The 22,536-nt window shown below is 35.5% G+C and overlaps 1 protein-coding gene across 1 annotated transcript in view; it reads left to right on the forward strand.

The window, feature by feature from the left end:
• DPY19L2 (dpy-19 like 2) overlaps window positions 1–8,721 on the forward strand; it is a 132,914-nt gene extending 124,193 nt beyond the window's left edge. Inside the window, exon 22 of the mRNA XM_069461860.1 lies at window positions 8,571–8,721. Coding sequence (XP_069317961.1) covers window positions 8,571–8,721 — 151 coding nt within the window. The remainder of the gene's footprint in view (window positions 1–8,570) is intronic.
• The last annotated feature ends 13,815 nt before the right edge of the window (window positions 8,722–22,536 follow it).

The following is a 22,536-nucleotide window of genomic DNA, read 5'->3' on the forward strand; positions in this document are numbered from 1 at the left end:
AATCCAATAGGTGAATTCAATGATATACTAAAAATGTTTTGTTTAATATAAAATAAGACAAGAAAGAGAAACAGAATCAAAAAAGAAATGGAACAAGTAGGAAAAAAAAAGAGCATAATGACCTGAATGAGCCTGGAAGTCATTGTGTTAAGTGAAATAATTCAGGCACAGAAAGGTAAATACTGTGTGTTCTCACTCATATGTGGGAGCTAAAAAAATAATTGAGTTTAGGCCGGGCGTGGTGGCTCACGCCTGTAATCCTAGCACTCTGGGAGGCCGAGGTGGGCGGATCGTTTGAGCTCAGGAGTTCGAGACCAGCCTGAGCAAGAGCGAGACCCCATCTCTACTAAAAATAGAAAGAAATTATATGGACAGCTAAAAATATATATAGAAAAAATTAGCCGGGCATGGTGGTGCATGCCTGTAGTCCCAGCTACTCGGGAGGCTGAGACAGGAGGATCGCTTGAGCCCAGGAGTTTGAGGTTGCTGTGAGCTAGGCTGACGCCATGGCACTCACTCTAGCCTGGGCAACAGAGTGAGACTCTGTCTCAAAAAAAAAAAATAAATAAAAATAATTGAGTTTGTAGAAGTAGAGGGTAGAATTATGGTTATTAGAGCAGAGAAGAGGAACGGAAGGTAGGATAGGGAGAAGTTGGTTAATGGGTAGAAAATTACAGCTACATAGGAGGAATAAGTTGTAGGGTTCTGTAGCACTATAAGACAAATATATTAATAGTTAATAATTTATTGTATGTGTTCAAAAAGCTACAATACAGGATTTTGAATTTTCCCAACAGAAAGAAATGATAAGTGAGGTGATATATATCCTGTTATCCCAATATGTACAACTGTTATGTGTCAACTAAAAAGAAATGGAAAAAAAGTAAACATGTAACTAACATAAGACCCAGCAGCTGTACTCCTGGCCATTTATCCCAGAAAAATGAAAAGTTACATTCACACAAAATTCTGTAGACAAATTTCTATAGCAGCTTTGTCTGTAATATCTCAAACCTGAAACAACTCAGATGTTTTTCATGAGGTGGATGGTTAATGATGATACATTCATACCGTGGAATGCTACTTAGCAATAAAAAGGATCAAACTATTGTTACACTTAAGAACCTGGATGAATCTCCAGAGAATTATTTGAATGAAAAAAAGATAATCCCTAAAGGTTACATATATCAAATGACAAACTTATAGAAATGGAAAATGATTAGTGGTTGCTAGGGGTTAAGGTGGGATGGGAATATGAGGAAAGTGGGTGTGGCTACACAAAGGCAACAACGTAAGAGATCCTTGTGTGATAGAAATGTTCTGTATCTCGATTCTATCTATATAAATAATCTCGAAGTGATATTAGAGAAAATTTCAAGATATTACCATTGAGGGAAACTATCTAAAGACTATACAAGATTTGTATTATTTCTTACTTCATGTAGATCTCCAAATTTCTCAAAAAGTTTTTTTTAAAAAGGGCATAATAGCAAGCCTAAATCAAACCACATTAGTCATTACAAATGTGAATAGAGACTAAATGCTCCAAACAAAAGACAGAGACTGGCAGACTGAATACAAAAGCAAAACCCAACTATGGGCTGCCTATAAGAGATGCATTTTAAATACAAATATATGTATTGATTGAAGGAAAAAAAAATGGAAAATATATACCATATGAGTAAACATATGAAAGCTGAAGTGAATATATATTAAAGTCAGATAAAGTAGATGTTAAGACAAGGATTAATACTAGAGACAAAGAATCACATTTTATTATATGATGCTAAATAGTTCAATACAGCAGGAAGATATGATAATTTGAATGTGTATGAACTTAAAAGAGAATTCTAAAATATATGAAGCAAAAAATGACAGAACTTAAAAGTAAAAGTAGACCAATAATTATAACTGGAGATTTCAATAATTCTCCCAGTAAATGATACAAAAACCCCACAAAAAATCAATAATATAGAACATTGGAATAATACTATGAACCAACATAACCCAAATAAAATGTATATAAAGTTCTGCCCCAAAACAGCAGATACATATACTTTTCGTTCAAGTGCCAATACAACATGTACAATATACCATGACACAAATCTCAATACATTTAAAACTGTTGAAATCATATAGACTATATTTTCTAACAAAATGGAATTGAATTTGAAATCAACAACAGATAGCTATGTGAAAAATGCCCAAATAATTGGAAATTAAACAATATGCTCTTAACCTCCACAAGAGAAATTAGAAAATATTTGAACTGAATGAACTTTAAACCATAGCATATCAAAATTTGTGGGATATGACCAAAGTAGTACTTAGAAAGAAATTTATAGCTTTGTTTACATTAGAAGACAAATGAGACATTAAGTCAGTTATCTAAGCTTTCACCTTAAAAAGGTAATCAAAAGAAAAAAAGTAAACCCAAACTAAATAGAAGGCAGGATATTACAGAGTGGTCATCCATTGTAGAAAACAGGAAAACAATAAGAAATCAATGAAAAGAAAAGCTGGTTCTTTGAAAAGATTAATAAAATTGATGATCCTCTAATTTGATCAATCAACAAAAAAAGAGGAAATTCATGAAATACCAATATCAGGAATATAAGAAGGAATCATACAGATATTAGAAAGAATAAGGGAATATTATAAATAAATTTTTGGCAATAAATATGACAGCTTAGTGGAAATGGAGCAATTTCTTAAACTACCAAAACTACCCCTCAGAATAGAATATTTTTATGCTTATTAAATGAATTGAATTCAAAATTAAATCTTTCCCTCAAAGAATGCTTCAGAAAGGCCAGGTATTTCAATGATGAATTCCATCAAACATTTAATAAAGAAATAATACTAGCCCTATACAAAATCTTAGAGAAAATAGAGCAAGCAGTATCATTTCCCCACTCATTTCCTGAGGTATATGTTTCCCTGATACTACCGAGAAGATTTCACAAGAAAACTACAGACAGTCATCTCTTGTGAACGTAGATGAAAAATCCTTAACAATTAATAAATTGAGTTCAGCAATACTTAAAAAGAATAATCCATCAAGACCAATGGGTTTTATCTCAGGAATACAAAAATGGTTTAAATTTACTGTATTAGTTCAATGAAGAGAAAATCTATGTGATCATCTTGATAGGTATAGAAACAGCATTTGATAAAATTAAGTACATATTCATGGTAAAACTCTCAGCAAATGGGAAATAGAAGGGAACTTATTCAATGTGATAAACCATGCCAACAAAAAGCCTACAACTAACATCATACTTAATGATGAAGAACTGAATGTTTTCTCCCAATGATTGGGATGAAAGCAATCTTATCTTTTCTCTCCATTTCTATAAAACATTGTACAGAAGTCATAACCAATGTAGTAAGTCAAGAAAAAAGAAATAAAAGTCATTGAGATAAAAAGGAAAGAGGAAAAACTGAATTTATTTGTAGTTAAGATGTTTATATAAAAGCTGATAAGCTAATAAGTGTATCACTATCACAGGAAAAAAGATCAATATTTGAAAATCAATTGTATTTCTATATGTCAGCAATGAAAAAATGGAGAATGAAATTAAAAATCAACTCCATTTATATTATCATTTAAAATATTAGGAATACATTTCCTGAAACCAGAGTAAGACTTGTATACCAAAAACTATATGGGGGGATAGGCGGTACATGGGCAACGTATGTAACCTGAACTTTTGTACCCCCCATAATAAGCTGAAATAAAAAAAAAAGTAAAAAAAAAAAGAACTATAGAACATTGTTGAAAAATTCAATACATTGATTGAAAGAGCATTTGGCAGTTTTCCCCAAATTGGTCTATTGGTACAACACAATTCCAATCAGTATCCCAGTAGGCTTCCTGTTGAAAATGACCAGTTGATTCTGAAATTTATATGGAAATACAAAGGACCTAGAATGGCCAAACAATTTTAGAACAATAGCAAAAGATATTAAGACTTATGATAAAGCTATAGTAAACAAGACAGTGTGATATTTCCATAAAGATAGATAACTAGAACAAAAACGACACTTCAAAATAGACACACACTTACATGCTCTATTGATTTTCAACAAAGACACCAAGGTAGTTATTGGAGAAAGTAAAATTTTTTTTCAACAAAATGCACTGGAACAATTGCACTTCCATATGCATACAAAAAAACCCTTTACCTCAAATCTTTCCATTTTTTTTTTATTTTAAGTGGATAATAGAACTAAACAGAAGAGCTAAAACTGTGAAATAACTAGGAGAAAACATAGAAAGTCCTTGTGATCTTCTGAGAGTTTGGGGATACTGAGAGAGTTAGGGTGAGCAGGACAGATGACTACAGAGAACAGACCATCACAGAGAAAGACCTCCAGAGATCTGTGAGGTTTCCCTTTTGAGTATTCAGTAGAGTTATTATCAGGCCATGCATCTGAGGAAACTAAGGCTCTGGAAAGAATCAAGATGATAAATGAGAGGAGCTTTGGCACTCTCACAGACTAGCAAACCTCATATTTCATGGCCATTGGGTACAGTAGTAAGAAGGGCCTCAGTGGTGGAGAGTAATTAGCCCCAGATTATAATTTCTCTGGTCCCACTTAACAAATTTTAAAAGCAAGACCCAAAAGGACCAAGTAAATTAACTACATCATAGAACAAAGCTCTAGAATATTTACAAGAACACAAAAGTGTCCAGTAACAAACAGTAAGATTCATAATGTCTGTTATTCATTCAATGATTATCAGTGAAAAATAGCAGGGAAATATCTCCATAATGTGGAGAAAAATCAACCAGTCCAAAGCAAAGCAGAACTGGAACAGGTGTTAGAATTAGCAAACAAGAACATTAAAACAATTAAAATAACTACATTCCATATGTTCAAAAAGTTAAGTAGAAACATGGAAGACATATAAAAGACCCAAATTTAACATCTAATGAGGAAAATTTTTAAGTCTGAGATGAACAATACACTAGATAGAATTAATGACAGATTAGATGTGGAAGAAGAAAAGATTGATGAACTTGAAGATGTAGCAATGGCAACTATGCAAGATAAAATATATAGAGAAAGAAGAAAAATATATATTCATAGACCATCAATGATCTACAGGACTTTAAGTGATTTAATATACATATAATTGGAGTCCCCATAATGGGGGACATAAAATATTTGAAGTAATAATTGTGTAAATGTTTCCAAAGTTCATGAAAACTATACCCATAAATCCAAAAAGGTTACAAACCCCGAAGACAAACATGAAAAAAACTACACCAATAAACATCATAATTAAGTTTCTCAAAACAATTTTGTCACTACAGTATCTAAAGAAATTAAAAGGATAATTAGGGAATATTATGAACAACTTTACTTCACCATGTAGGACAAAATAGATGAAAATGGACAAATTCCTTGAAAGATGCAAACTGCTAAAGCTCACTTAAGAAGAAATAGAACATGTTATATCTAATATGAATGATCTTATATCTTATAATAAACTTGAATTTATAGTAAAAAAAATTCTTCTCACAAAGAAAATTTTAGGGTAGATATCTTTACTGGAAATAACTCTAATTTCACAAACTATTCCAGAAAATTAAAAAGGAAGGATTACTTACCGATATGTTCTATGAGGCCACATTATCCTGATACCAACACCAGAAAAACATTACAATAAAAAGAAACAACAGACCAGAATTTCTCATGAACATATATGTAAAATTTCTAAATAAAATTATAGCAAACAAATCCAGCAGTATATTTTTAAAAAGAGAGGGCATGATATGCAAGTGGAGTTTATCCCAAGAATCCAAGGTTGTCTCAATGTTTGGAAATCAATCAAGGGAATTCACCATATTCACAAACTAAAAAAGTAAGACCACATGATCATCTCAATAGATTGGGGAAAATAGATTCAGTATTTGACATAATCCAATATCCATAATTAATTAGAAATCCTCTGAAAACTAGAAATAGAAGGTATCTAAGAATATAAAATTTCTAGAAAACCTTTGGTTCAAGCAAAGATTTCTTAGGTACAGGATCATAAGCATGATCCATAGGAGAACACATTGGTAAATACAACCTCATTAAAATTACAAACCTTTGATCTTTCATAAACACTATTAGGAAGAATTAAAAGATAAACTACAGTCTAGGAGAAAATATTTTCAAAGCCTATATCTTATAAGGGACTTTATCTACATTTATTAAGAACACTCAAAATGCAGTAATAAGAAAACAACCCAACAAAAAAATGGGCAAAATATTTGGACAGGCACTTCAACAAAAAAAAATTTGGGTGTCAAATAATCACAAGAAAAGATGCCTGATATTACTAGTCATTTGTGAAATACAAGTCAAAACTACCATGAGATACCACTAAAGAACTAATAATATGTCTAAAATTAGAAAAAATGATCATGCCAAGTGGTGCTGACACTCTGAAGGACCTAGAATTCTCATACACTGATGGTATGAATGTAATATGGTACAACCACTTTGCAAGACAGTTCAGCAATTTTATAAAAAGTGAAACATGCACCTACTATATGTATTTACATAAGATAAAAGAAAGTATACATCCATACCAATAATTGTACCCAAATGTTCATAGTACCTTATTTTTTGTAATAACCAAAAACTAGAAATGACCCAAATATTCATCAACAGATGAATGGATAAGCAAACACACTATTGTGTAATATCCAGTCAATTTAATAATACCAAAAGGAAAGAATTAACTATTGATACACACAATATGGATGAATCTCAAAATAATTCTACTGAGGAAGCCAGACAAAAAAGAAAATATCCAATAATTACAGAAAATGCACATAAATCTATAGTGACAGAAGGCAAATGAATAGCCTGAGGAGGGGAGTTGGCTGGGACAAGAGAATAGGATTACAAAAGGGCAGAAGTAAACTTTTGGAAGAGATGGATATGTTCATGATTTTTATTGTGGCTGTGGTTTCACTGATGTATACATACGTTAAAATGCATCAGAGTGTGTACTAAATATGTGTAGTTTGTTGAGTAGTTATTGAGCAGTTATGCCTTGATAAATCTGCTAAAAAGTCTGACAAGGACTTTTATTCAGAATATGTAAAGAACTCAGACCTCAATAAATAAGAAACAACACAAAATTTGGCAAACTAATGAATAGACATTCCCCCAAAGAAAATATTTTGAATGAATCATACCCACACTAGCCTGACTAAAATTACAAAAACTGATAATACCAAGTGTTTCTGAGGATAAAGAACAACTTAAACTCTCATACATTTTTGGTGGAAATGGAAAATGGTGCATCTACTTTGGAAAACAGTTTTGAAGTTGCTTATAAAGTTAAGTACACACTTACCACACAATCCAGCAATTCCATTCCCATATGTGCTCCTAAGAGAAATGATAGCGTATGTCCACACAAAGCCTTGTCCATGATTGTTCAATGCAGCATTGCTCATTACCACCAAAAACTCAAAACATCTCAAATGTCTATTAACTTACACATGGATAAATTGTGTTATCTCCACACAATGAAATACTGTTTAGCAATAAAAAGTAAGGAACTACTGAACTACAGTTAGAAACAGAAGAACTACAACATCTGAGGTATGAATATCAAAGACAAGCTCAGGTAAAGAAGCCAAAAATTAAAAGACTACATAATGTATTTATGTGAAATTCTAGAAAAGACAAAACTATAGTGCAGAAAGATCAGTAGTTGCCTGGGGCCATGTTTTGGGGAGGGTGTTAACTATAGAACGGCACATGGGAACTTGCTGGGATGATGGAAATTTTCTGCATTATGATTGTGGTAGTGTTTGTTTACACATCTATACACATTTGCCCGTACTTAACAAACTTTACACATAAAATGGGTGAATTTTATTGCATATAAATTATGCTTCAATATAGATGTTAAAAAAATTAGAAACCACGAGAACAGCCTGAGTGAGAGAGAGAGAGAGAATAAGAAAGAAACCAATTCTGCCTCACTCCTTTCCCTTAATGACTTTCATGCAGGGTTACTCTGTAGTGAGTAATATTGTCTCCTTTAGCCTACTAATAGCAGCCACCCTAAACCAGAAAGGGGTGAGGAAAACAAATTGGCTTAAGAGCCTCCTTTCCCTGACTCGGACTATGTTTTCATGCTAATCCAAGGCAATTTATGCTCAACAATATGAAATTCATCAGGAATTTGATCAGCTTTCCTTTAATTTGCCTCATTCCACTATAAATGGACTTTATGTTTGGATGGTGATTTCACTTGTAAAATATTTATATTTCATTTTGAAGGTGAATTTTTAAGTATATATTTATGAATGTATGTTGAGCCTTTATTTTAGGATGTCTCATTATTTGGCTAAATAGGACATAAAAATGCAACATACTTAATGCTTTTATTTCTAAATGTTGAACTTATGATTTTTGAAATACTTTAAAATATTTAATTTATTAAATAAATTAGTCTCTGAAAATCTAGGAGATAGTTTATAATTTATGTCTCTCCTCTAGATATGAATACATTTTTATACATATATATGTCTATCTTTTTTTAGGCCCGGTTGCAGTATGCTTGAAATCTGGGATGTGGAAGACCCGTCCAATGCAGCTAATGCTCCCTTATGTAGCATCTTGCTCAAGGATGCACGGCCTTACTTCACCACAGTATTTCAGAATAGTATGTACAGAGTATTGAAGGTCAACTGAGATTGAGACTATCGATTACACTGTGGTACAGTGAAGTGTGTCAAAAACAATCACTTTTTGCCTTATTTGCATTAATAAAAATCTCAGGCTTTAATAAGGGATGCTTAAATATAAGAAAATAAAAATGATTTAAAATTTTTCCAATTACTAAAGGTAGATTAATTGTTTTTCATTGAAACATCAGCCTTATAAAGCTTATTCCATGCTTGCATAAACAAATGCCCATCTTAGAATTTTAAAGAAAAATGTAATGTAAAAGAACAATGAATTTTAATAAATCAAGGTTAAGTTTTTTTTTTAATCCAACTAGGTGCACTGCTGTAGATTTTCTCTAGTATCAGGGTGTACCAGCTCAAACTCTTTACACCACTGAGAGTAGAATAACTTAGGCTCTGAAACAACACTGCTTTAAGATCCTGATACTGGTCGCAACCTCTTTACCTCCATGAAGAAATTTGTAACCATGTGTCTATTAAGGTGTTTTTTTCTTAACTAGCCCATAAGAAAGATATTTTATAGCTTTGATAACTTTAGTATTTCTAAAAACATCTTGTTTTGTAATGTTTGGAATCTCTTGAAATGTATTTACCCAACCAGATAAGTATATTCCACTGATTAGTTCTCAATCTAAGTTCAATAGGGTATTGATCTGCCTTTGGAATCCAGTGGTTTTTCTTTTAATATCCAGGTAAAATTAAAATTGCTATGGTATACAACCAAATTTGGGGGTTAAACACAATCATAAAAGAAAATCCAGTTAAATTTATCAAATAAGATTTTCAGATCCTAGATCTTAAATGAAGGGCCCTGTAGCTTATTGGACATGGTCCTTATTTCTGGTCACCATCTTTTGTAGTAACATATTTTTAAGTCCTCATTTGGTTTTGGTTTTAGATGAGGAAGGTCATTGTTTTACAAATCTTCTCCTTCAATACAACCTACCAAACAATAATGCTTTGAAAAGTGGTAAAAAGTTTTCTTGAAGATATAATTTCCAACTGCAAAGATAAACAATCTTTTTCTCTGTTTGATAAATATTAAATATGCAAGTTCTATAATATTTTAATGTGCATCTACTTTAAAGTAGTCATCTTGGAGTTTTTATAATTCCCTTAAATTTTTGGCCCTTTATATTTGAGATAACAAAATGACTTAATTCCAGAGATTATTAGTTCACTTATAGTAGATAGACAACAATAAAATTATTTTTCAATTATAGTTGTAAACATTTTATTAAAATATATAAAACTAAGAAAGCATGTCACATTTTATTTATTTTAGCATATTCAAATAATTTGTTTTGGTGTAAGTGTGGAGTAAAGGTTAGGGCCTAAGAAAGAAAATAAGCATAACACCTAATATTCATAAAAAATTAAAATAACACATTTTGGGTGATGTTTTCACAGGAAATATTTTAAGGAAGTTGGCAGAACTTTTTTTAAAAAGGAGCATTCTATTGGTTATGTGGATTTATGTATAGGAGAACCAATAAAATTATTTTCAACTTTTATGGTTGTAAATTATTTTGATGCAGGATACAAAACAGCTAAGAAAGCATACCACATTTTATTTATTTTAGCATTTTCAAATAATCGTTTCAATGTAAGTATGGGGCAAAGATGAAAAAGAGACATAACACCTAATGTTGATTACACTTTTCAGATAATGGTTCATAGGAAACATTTTAAAGAAGTTGGCAGAATTCAACAAAAAGGGGATGAGCTGTATTAACTAATAAAATGTGCCATATACATGTTTTCAGATGGATTTCTGTTATTTTCATGTGCTAAGTATGTTAAATAATTTAAAAGCCATTGAAGATCCTGTGTGTGTTTTCTGTCTTTTCATATCTTTTACCAAGCATACATTTGAAATTGAAATAGTTTTAATATGAAGGGAGAAATCATAGGTTGCCAGATTTAATAGCCATGTTTACGATGGCAGTGATTTTTCTTACCTATTTTCAAATAGTTCTGTAGAGTCTCACACAGATGGCACTGTACTGTGATGAAAATAGTATGGGCTTTGTAGTGAGATGAATCTAAGTTTGATTCCTGGTTCTTCCATACCATATATACCTACTATCCATTCAAAAAATATTTATTGAGCACTTACAGTATACCAGGCATGGTGCTTAAGTTTCCCATGTCACTTAACTCTATGAGCTTCAATTTCTTAACTTGGAAATCAAAACTCACAATACCTACTTGGCAGGGTCATTATGAGTATTAGTGAAATAATGTGTCAAAGTGCTTGGCACATAAAGGCACTCAACAAACAGTAGTTTTTCTCCTCCCTCTCCCCTAGCCCACTAAATAACCATTTCAGTAATAATTATGTTACAGGGTGAAGTTAGCTAATTTCAGAATTCCAAATAGTCCTTCCTTTATTTGGTGTCAACAAATAGGAATACTGGACAACAGCTTACTTTTTCTATTCTATTGGCTTCTTGCCTACAAATGGTTTCCTGTGATTATATTTTTGCACATGGATCTGAAACCATGGCGAGACACAAGTGGCCCACGAGCTGCAGCAACCCTCCCATCATCCGGTTGTCAGAGGCTGATGCAGAGCTGCAGTAAATATGTGTGTGCTACCCTTTTGCAGCTTATAGACAACACATCCAAAAGAGTTGAATATTTTTTATTTTAATAATAAACATGTTTATATTGTATATGTTTCTATTATACAAGCAATACGAACTCATTATGGAAAATTAGTTTTGAAAAAAACAGGCAATTTGAAAGTACACGGGAAAATATTCATAGACACCATTAACATTTCATTGTTTTCTTCCAGACTTTCTCTTAGCCATGTATTTTTTGCTTATTTTCTTCTTTTAACATAGCTTTAAGCTGTTTTGTTTTATTCTTGACATAATAAATATGGAAATATGTTGTTATAGGCAACTTTAGTGGCTATGTAATATCCCATTTTGTGTGTGTATCTTTAACCACTGTTAAGCTATTTTCATTTTTGTTATTATGTGTATGTATATATAGAACACTACAATTCACATCTTAGTGCATTAAGATTTTTTTTATGATTTCAAAATTATTTCCATAGGATAGATTTCATAAAGTTAAATATCATTAAAAGAATGTGGACACCCTTAAAGCCTTCAATGCCGTTTGCTAAAATTACCTTTGCAAAAGGATTGTATGCACCACCAAAAGTTAGTTGTGTATGTGTGACAGTCCTCATTTTACAACACTCTGAGGTTAGTTAGCCTTATTAAAAATACTTTTTGCTAATTGTGAGGTTCAAAATATTCATTATTATTTTAATTTGCATTATTCCATGTCCAGTAAAAATTCACTATATTCTTTTTATTTAGAATGTGTACTTCTCTGGAGCTCTGTATGTGTTTCTATTCTTTGATTAATACACTGAGTCTCCTCATAAGTGGTGGGGATAGAGATAAGGGAGAAAAAAATCTCTATTAGAAAATAATTTTAGCTATGAGAAATATAAGGAAATTTTCAAAAGAGCAAGTAGGTATATAACTTCTTGCACAAAAATCAAATTAAGATGGGTCAAGGACTTAAACTGGCAGAACTCTAAAACTTTTGGAAGAAAATAGAGAAACGCAAATTAAAACCACATGGCAAAATTTACAAGTCTGATAATAAGAATTGGTGAGGACAGGGAGCGATAAGAACTCCCATGAAATTATAGCAAGAGTATAAACTGGTACAGCCACCTTGGAAAATAACTTGTTATTGCCTAATAAATTTTAAGGTATGTAGTCCCACAACCAAAAATTCCAGCCTAAAGAAATGTTTGTACAAATATACTAGAGAAACCAATTATTAATATGAGAATGTTCATGAAAATATTATTTGTACCTGAAAAAAAAAAAGCTGAAAATAACCCAACAAGTCACAACAGAATATATTAAATGAAGTATTTCTATATAGTGGAATATTATAAAGGAGTGAAAGTGATCTACACTCACTAGTATCAACAGGAACCAATCTCAAGTATAAGGTTAAGGATAAAAAACTAAGTATTCAAAGGGGGTATATATGTATGTAAATAGATATGCCATTTATATATAGCCTGAACACAAAGCAATATTTATAGGAGATACAATGTGGCAAGACAATGAAAGCATAGGCAAAATTAGTTCAAAACATAGGCTGGTGATCACTTCCAGGAGAGAATGCAGTGCAGGAGAGGCCCTGGGTGCTTCCATATTACTATTTCATTTTTTAACTTTGGTGCTACGTATATGTGTTCATTTTATAATTCTTTAAAATGGACAATTTATAATATTATATTTTATACTCTTCAAAGTATTGTTTTACCACATCTGTGTTTCTTAAAACCTCACATTCTCTTTAAGTAGCTCTGGGTGCTTAAACAGCATCAAGAGTTGTTCTGACGACTGAGATCCAGCTATTCAAGCAAATTCTCAGATTGTAAATTGTATTGAGTTTCCATTTGTGCAATATATTACTTTGTTTTTTTCAAATAGCAGACGCTGTGACTATACCTTTACTGAACAGAACAAACTAGAAAGAGTAATTTGATTATTTTGTATGTTGTTTTCTTATTTAAATTTTTGTCTATGAAAGTAATTCATGTTAATTAAGGAAGAGTTGGAAAATCCAGGATAATAAATATATGAACTTTCAGGAGTAGTACACCTTCTTAAAAATTTTTAGATTGTGGTTCACAGGATTTTGAAAAAAGACATTCATAGAAATTACATTGCAATTCACAGCAGTTACTTGATTTTTTGTATAAATCAAGATGTGCAATATTATGGGGTTTCTTCGTGGCCTTAAAATGGCCTTCATATGATGAGAATGCTGTTTTTGCAACCCAGCTCATCAGTGGTTTTGATGGCCCTTGTATTTCAACACCCATATTGTATCATATACTGTGTAGGAAAAATACAAATTAGATGTTTTAATTTTTTAAAAAAATCAAGATTTTTACTACCCAGTTTTCAGCTGTACATTGATCAGAACTTCAAATTAGTATCCCTGTTTCTCTTTAATTGGGTTAAATTACTATTTTTCATCTCTTCCTGTGGTTAACTACAAAGATTGGAAAAAATACAAAAATGTACCTACTTTGCACATGATCCAAAAGGGACTTTTTTCAAAAAATATTTCTAACATAGGTTTTGGTAACATTCAATAGGAAAAACATTGCTTTTCTTTGAAATGAAATAAAATCAAGTATTAATATTTGATAGTTAATACCACTTTTTATACCCTGCAACTTTTAAAGTCTTTCTTTGTTGTATTCAACATACATTGTCTGCAAACTGTATGGATACAATATGCAAGAGTCTGTCCATATACGTTTTTTTCTTTTCTTTTTTTAAAAAAAAAAAAAGACAAGGTCTCACTCTGTTGCCTAGACTGGAGTGTAGTGGCACAATCGTAGCTTCACTGTAACCTCCAACTTCTGGGCTGAAGGAATCCTCCTGTCTTAGCCTCCCAAGTAGCTGGGACTACAAGGACATGTTACCATGCCTGCTAATATTTATTTTGTAGAGACATGGGGTCTTGCTATGTTGCCCAGGCTGGTCTGGAACTCCTGGCCTCAAGCAATCTTCCCACCTCAGCCTCCCAAAGCACTGAGATTACAGGTGTGAGCCACCATGCCCAGCCAGTCCATTTACTCTTTAAAGGCATTCTCTATTCTCAAATATTCACTAGCTTAGAAGCTAGTGGGTGATGATCACTTTATAATCTGCGCTGGGCACAGCAGGACACTTGAGCAGACCATTTCATCTCAGACTGTTTAGAGGCTGCTAGATTCGTATCTTAAAGGGAAGGTAGGAAGTAACCAAGTATAATAAATGGGGCAGGCATCATTCCAGGGACCGAGAATGGCATGTGCAACAGCATAGGACCATTAAGGCATATAGCGCCAGCAAGGAACTGCGTTTTGGTTCAGTGGAAGCACATGCACGTGGAGGAACATACCATCAGCTGGAGAGACAGAAGCAGATCAAGCGGGTAGCAGAGTGGAAAGGAAGATTTGGGCTCTGGAGTGGGAGGAGAGTACAAGCCCTTACTCTCTACTCAGTTAGCTCTCGGGATCCGCTCTTTATCTGTACATTGGCTATAATACCTACCTGACAGAAGCATTAAGATCGAACAAGATATTCCCTGTGGAAAGGCATCAAGTGCAACACGTGTGATCCATTTTAGTACCACCTAAGACGTGGGTCATCTTTGAATTGGATGTTAAAAAAAGCACTGAGATATATTAACAGTCTGAAAGAGCAAATAGTAAGATCCTTTATACTTGACTTTGAATTATGTTAAAGGAGCTTTTGCCCATAATGACTTTCTTATTATGCTTGCCTGAAATTAAAATTCATTTCTATCCTTTGAACACATAGACAATGGACTTGACTTTTAAAAATTTCATCCAAGAGCTACATATAAGTCAGATATAGATATTGAGATTATTCAGATGAAGCTGCAAAGCCACTTCATGGAATGTACTGGATTGAATTATACACAAGAACCTAGTAATTAGCTTCTGTAGCACCTCAGCTGCTGGAAAAGATAGAGCCTATTCCCACAGCTTCATCAGAGACCTAAGGAATACAAAGGGAATCGTAACCATAAGAGTTATTTCTTTAGGATGGTGTGGCAGGCACAAAAGTGCACCACCCCCTGGGAACCTCCTCTGAGAAAGGACTTGCTGTCCAGCTCTGGGGAGTGCAGCACCACCAGCCTCTGTCACAGCATTCTCGCCCAGGTCCCACTCTTCCCAGACAGTGCCTAGACAATGACTGAGCAAAGCAGGGTATTGCCCAACGCTGGACTCGTCAAGCAGCCCACTTTTGCTTTGAAGCTGCTCTCCGAGTAAGCCCAGGCCTCGTCTCTGCAGCGGGAGCTTCTCCCTGCTTGTTCCTCCTGTCACAGGTACCAGATCAGCCCGACAGCCTGAAGGCTCTCCCCACCCAATCCTGCTTCCCCCTCCTCTATCTTTAACAGCTCTTATGCATTCCTAATTTTACCCCTTCACCCATCCTAATTTTCCATGAATTTTCCTGGAAATTCGCCACCCAGAAATGGTGCCACCAAGGCAATTATTAATTTTACAACCTTAGTATCTCCCGAGAGAATCCCTTTGAGGCTGGAAAGTACTCACTGTCAGACGAGAGGACCGAATGCCTATGAGATGCTTATCCTGTCTCACAGTCCCAGACTCTAGTCAAATCTTAGAGTCCCTAGAATGAAAAAAAGTCCCTTGAGAACAGTAGAGGCTGAGCATTCAGATCTTTGAGGCACAGTATGTAATACACTGTACATTTCTATGAAGAGTTAAACACGGAAATTTGGTCATGAAATAATTCTAACCAATCCCAGTTATTTTAAATGAACATTGGCTATATTAGACTCCTTTTATAAGATCACAAAAAGCAAAACAATCTTGATATGTGCTATAGCTCTTACATATTCCTCATACTTAATCAAATGATTTACTCTATTATAAAGACTAAATTACTTTTAAAATAAGTAGGAGGAAATGCCTACTAAAAAAGTTAGTGTGCAAAATGTTCATTTTATGTATACGTAGTGCCATCTGCTGGCTATGACATTATAATATTTGCCATGAAATTTACATGAGTTTTAACAGAAAATGAGAGACAGCAAGAGAACTCAGGGACATGAACTACACTTTTAGTTGTGATGATCTCAGTGGATAGCACCCTTCCTAGCTCCTCCCTCCCTCACCCACTCATCTCTGCCATTGCTTGAGTCAGCTCCCTCCGCCAGTGCTCTAGGAGGCTTTCTGTGCTTTGTATCCTGCCTCCTCTCTGGGACCGCTGACCCTCCCAACATCACACTTTTTGCTTCAGTGATCATGAACTGCTTGAAATTTCCAACAACTCTATTTCCTGCCTGTGTTCACCCCTTCCCCTCAGCCTGCTAAGGTCTTACCTGTCCTCCCCTCCCCTTTGTCCTGTCCTGACCCTCCCCTCTGTGGTCTGCTAATTCCACTTCACTTGTCACATGGTTTGATAGTTTAAAAATGATCTGTCTGCTTTTTTGAGTCCCTTATTGACCTGTGAATTACTTAAATGCAGGATTTGTGTCTTATTGGTTTTTGTTTTCCACCCAGCACAGTGCCTGGCACATAGTAGGTAATCAGTAAATGCTGCACAGAGGAATAATGTGGAAAATAACTGGTTAGAACATAGGAAAATTTTAAAGGTAGGGTGATTGGTGCTCCCTTTGGGTCACTTTTACTATTAACTCTTCCTATAATGTGGCTGAATTATCCCCCCCAAATCGATCAACATTTTCTGAATTCTTTTTAAGGTGTCCTACACTATATTGGGTGCTCAGGGGATCAAGTTCAAAATATTAGTGTATAAATTAAGACTGGGTTTGACTTCCTGCTCTACCATTTACTAGCTGGGAAATTAACATTAAAATTTTATCATCTGCAAAACAGAGATATTAAAGGTATCTCCTTCAAAAATGATGTTTTGAAGTAATACATGCAAAGCATATAAGACAGAGTGAGCACCTGTCTTATAGCAGTTTGTTGTTGCTGCCTTCGTTGTTATTGCTTAGATCCGGGAGCTGATTGTTTGAAGATCAGCACAGAGCAGTTGCTTACTGGGCGGTGTTTCTATTCCCTACTCAATAGTTTGTTTATTCTTTAGGGATTGTCTGTGCCCTCTGGGGTCTACTAACAATATTTTATTATGCCAATTTGGGGGAGCTTTATGACTGTGCTGCTTCTCTATTAAGGGATAATTTATGTCTTTAATTTTTAAAAGCCATTATGCTAGAAACAGAAAATGCACACAGCCTGAAGGTATGAACATATGAATGAATGTAGGTTACACTGCAAAATAGCAGGGTGCTATGGTGCAACGGTATCACATGGCTTTGAGTTTTGAAATAACTTTGCATTTGCTAGGGTGGGCTTACCCTCCAAGTATAAAATAGAAAACTCAACAACCTCAGGCCTCCAGAGTCTTGCCTTCTGACTAACTTCTTACCAGTGAAGGCAAAACAAATCTAAAAAGGCAAATGACTGCTTTTCAATTGGAGATGAATCCGAATACCATCAAGGGAGTTGGTGTCCAGTGTACAAATTTTACCAATGTTGTAACCTAGTCAGGACGGGAAAGGTGGCTGTTTCTGATTACTTTTAGAGGGAGTTTGTCAATGTTTCTCTAAATTCCTTTTTTTTTTTTTGTATCAGACGATTTTACCTTGAGAGAGAGAGAGAGAGAAACCAAAAAGGTAAACAGAGGCAAAGTTTGTGGCTTACCTCTTTAATAAGTGGCTCTATTGCTCTTTTTTCTACCTCTTACTCTTACTACCTGAAACCAGGTGAGAGAAGGAGTGGTGAGTGAGAGATGTGGAGAGAAAGGGAAGTGGTGGGTAGGGAGCCGTCTGGCCTGCCCCATGTTGCAGCGCCTCACCAGAACCTCGTCTGCATGTGACCGGGGAGAGTCACAATGTGAACATTCACAGTAGAAAACTTGGGTTGTGAGGCCAAGCTCTCAGATCATCCACGAGGCTGGGGTTCAATCCCACTCCTCCCAGCACTTTCCACACTCTGCTCCCTGAATTGATCAGAGCATCTACTCGCCATGACAGGGGATTTTCTCTGGGTATTACTTTCTCACCACTTAAGAAAGAACAAATCTAAACTTCAGTTTCAGACAATGATAAATATCTAGTCATCTTTTCATCTTAGATGGTTTATGATTATGGATTCACACACTGATATGAAATAACATTCTTTGTTAAATACCTTCATGCATTTAAATTTTCTGACACATGCACATACACACACACACAAATTCATACTCGGGTTCAGTATGCCCACAGCCCTCCCACCCCCAAGCTGGAGCAAGGTCACCATAGAGCGTCCCAGAGAGGTGAAAGAGGCCCTCAATAAGGAGACAATTTTTCCTTCAGATCCACTCTCTCCTGCAGGAAAATTAATATAGTCACCACAGTGAAGGCAAGAACTCTGATGTTGTAACAATTTTCTTAACTGCCTGAGACTATGGTGACATCAGAAAATAAGCATGAGAGCTCAGCAAAAGTATACAAAGACTTTATACGAAGTCACCTATGTTGTTCTCCAGATCAGAAACATAAGCAAGACTGACATTTCTGCGTCTCCATTTAGGTCTCCACCATACCAGTCCAGGCTCCTGGACTGGCTCCTGTTCCAGGATCCGCAGAGCTGAGTGCCTTTCAGTCTCTGCTGCCTTCCGCTTCCTTAGAGGAACACACCTGCCTTAAGGGGAGAGCAGTTTGTTCGCTTGTCCAAGACCTAGCTCAACACCCAGCCTCTGTAGGTACTTGGGAAGTGTTTTCCATATGAATTTAGATACACAAACAGCTTCCATGTGCATGGTTTCCATGGAGAACCACAACTGGACAGATAAGGGCAATCACTAAGGTCTTAAAATTAAAAGAAAAAGTAACTAAAAATGTTACAATATTGCTTTGATGGAATCAGCTCTTTCACCACCGACGTCTGTCTTTCTGCCTACAGCTACTTCTGTCTTGCCTGCCCAGCAGAACACCTCTCTCGTACAACTCTCTCTAGTTTAGACAATCTCTAATGGCCTTTTGGCTCTAAAAAGTCCGTCATCTGTGTATGCCTCCTGGGCATGGACACTGTTATTTCAGGGGGAGGGGAAAAAAGAAGCGGTTTAAAACAGAAGAAAAAAATAGTCAAATCGACTGAACCTTTTTGATTTAGGTGGAAAACATGGGAAGTATAGAGTTCTACAGAAATCTATTTCCACAGGAAGTTTTTAGAAGATGGATGAAATAATGAAAATATTTATTGTTGAAAAACAGGAGTTAAAGTTGATGACACACAGACTGTACAGCAACAGACGCATCTTTAGAAAAGTACGAAAGTTTCCATTCAATGCTTTTTCAAGGTAGACTCTCCAGAATCTTAAGTGGATGGTTTTTAGTAACAAACTTAGAGCCTGAATACAATCCAGTTTGGCTCAGTTAAGTACTTTGTAAGCACCTCTTCCGTGGCTGGTGACAAAAAGGAGCAGTGACAGAGGCAGAAGGTGGAAACAAAGAAGAACCAGCCTAAAACCGTGGCACCACTGTCCCCTCTATCCTCGCAGCCCTATCAGTGGCTGGATGCAAGAAATCATGGGTTTGGAGTCACTTCCACCTGTGTTGAAGACCTCGTTGCACCACTTAGCTGTGGTCTCAGGGAATTTAAATTGCATGAACGTCCGTTTGATCATCTATAAACTGAGGACACTACTGCCGACCCACAGGCTGCTGTGGAGGTTGAATTCTATGTGCTCATCAGAAAGCCCAGCTTAAAATAAATGCTTAACAAATGGCTACTCTGTGGTAGCTGCCGCAGATAATTTCTCCCGAGGGGACCCTCACCCCTTGCTCGTGCCTCTGACAATCCGAAAAATAGACGGGTTTGAAGGTAAAGGAACCAATTAGAATTCATGAGCAAAGGTATAAATGGATTGCAAAAATAGAGAGATGACAGAGTTATCGGGGCAGGGAAATTTTCACGATAATTATTTTTAGTGATATCATGGCAGTAGAATATGTGATAAAGGCTACCTACCAATGAAGACAAATGAGAAGGAATTTTGTTTCATTGGCCTTAAAATTTTAATGCTTATAGGCAAATCTGTTATGCCTTGGTGTTCCCATCAGTAAAATGGACATAATCATCACTAATCTTTCCTTTTTAAACAAGATTTGAAAGATCAGTCGCCTGACTCTCCTCCACCCCTGCTGCCAGCCAGCTCTTGTGAATGCCTCCTATAATGCTTCTCGAATTGTCCTTTCCTTTCCCGTTCAGATATACAGCCCGTGGTCACTTCCCCTCACCTGGTGCAAGGACAACAGAAGTAACTTCTTACCTTATACCCCTGTCTTCCAGCACTTCTTCCCTCTGCATCATCCTTCCTCCCACCACAGACACTGGCTGTCGTACATCCAGGCCACTCTCCTGCTCAGAACTCTCCGTGGCTTCCCACTCTTCCCAGGGCACACGTCTTTACCTGGCACTGGAGACATTCTACATTGTAGTCCCAGTCCGCCTTGCCCGTCTCGTCTCCCATTGTTCACCTGCACAAACTAAATCAGGATATTTGTTCAGTCTTCTGAGCATGTCCATATTTTGTCTCATACTATTATTTTCTCTCCATTTTCTCCAGCGTCTCCACATGTCTCCAAAAATCGTACCCATATTTCAAGATCCAGCTTAAATTTTCCCACTTTGAAGCCTTTCTTGACTGCTTAATGCAAACTGTTCCCTGAACCACTGTGGTACTTCTTGGTCCACATACATTTTGTATTTTATTGTTTATTTTATATTAACTTTACATGCATTATCTTATCACTGGAAGCAAATACTCACAGACTCAAGGTCATGGTAGGTTAGGTTCTAAATACTGACTATGCTTTTGTTCACTGGGGACCTATTTCCACACAAAGGAAGACGACAGACACAATTGGCCAGAACACAGAGCACTGAAATGAAACACAGTCCGTCCCGGGGGATACCTATTGCATTAGTTTGCTAGGGCTGCCGGAACAGAGTACACAGACTGGGTGGCTTAAACGACAGAAATTTATTGTCTCAAAATTCTAGAGGATAGAAGTCTGAGATTGAGGTGTCTGCAGGGTTGGTTTCTTTCGAGGCCTCTCTCCCTGACCTACAGGTGGCCATCTTCTCCCTGTGTCTTCACGTGGTCTTTCCTTTGTGCCTGTGTCTTAGTCTCTTCACACAAGGACACCAGTCATATTGGGTTAGGACCCACCCCAACGAACTCATTTCACCTTAATTAGCTCTTGAAACATCCTATCTCCAAATAGACACATTTGAGTGACTGGGGTTGAGGCTTCCAAACATGAATGGGGGAGGGGGAACACAGTTGAGCTCATAGCACCTATCTAATGGCATATGTTAGGAGAAGATCCTTTAGCAACGCACGTTATAGAAATTCTTTTCTTTAAAACTCAGTTTGAATCGATCTCATGGAGAGAGTAGAATGATGATTACCAGAGGCTGGGAAGGGTAGCAGGAAAGAGAGGATAAAGTGAGGATGGTCAATGGGCGTAAAAATATATTAATAGATAGTAAGATAGAATGAAAAATATTTGATAGCACAACAAAGTGACTACAATCAACAATAAGTTAGGGTATACTTTAAAATAACTAAAAGAGTGGAATTGGAATTTTCCTAACATACAGAAATGTTAAAAATGTCTGAAGTGTTTGATATCTCAATTACCCCGATTTGATTAAGTCACACTGTATGTCTGTAGCAAAACATCACTTGTACCCTAAAAGATACACAACTATTATATACCCATAATACTTAAAGATAAAAAATTCTTAAAAACCAAAATACTTAGTTTTACCATTTTATAATAAATAAAAATGGTCTGGAAATAGAGAAGGCCATTCAGCTTAGACCTGCATGGGTCATTCATGACATGAGGTGTGCAGAGGAAAGATGAGCACTCCGCATGTAAGAAGGGCCCATCCTCTCCTTTAACGAGAAGATAAATGAACGTATAATCCTTGTAGTTATTGCAAATACTATTGCTCAAGTTAATGCTGAAATGAAATTAATATACTTCTTTTTCTGCGATGTTTGTCCCATCATTCTTAACTATACCTTTATTATCTTTATCGTTATAAAGAGCCTTTTGTTGTTGTAGATTGATAACTCCAACCCTAATGTAGTCTTGATTCTAATGCCCAGGTAAGGAGGAGTTTTCCTCTTAAGATTTACTGGAAGAACTATCTCTGTCTAATCTCTGTCTGATGCTTCCTGTG

The sequence above is a fragment of the Eulemur rufifrons genome, chromosome 29, assembly GCF_041146395.1.
Source record: "Eulemur rufifrons isolate Redbay chromosome 29, OSU_ERuf_1, whole genome shotgun sequence".
Taxonomy (NCBI): Eukaryota; Metazoa; Chordata; class Mammalia; order Primates; family Lemuridae; genus Eulemur; species Eulemur rufifrons.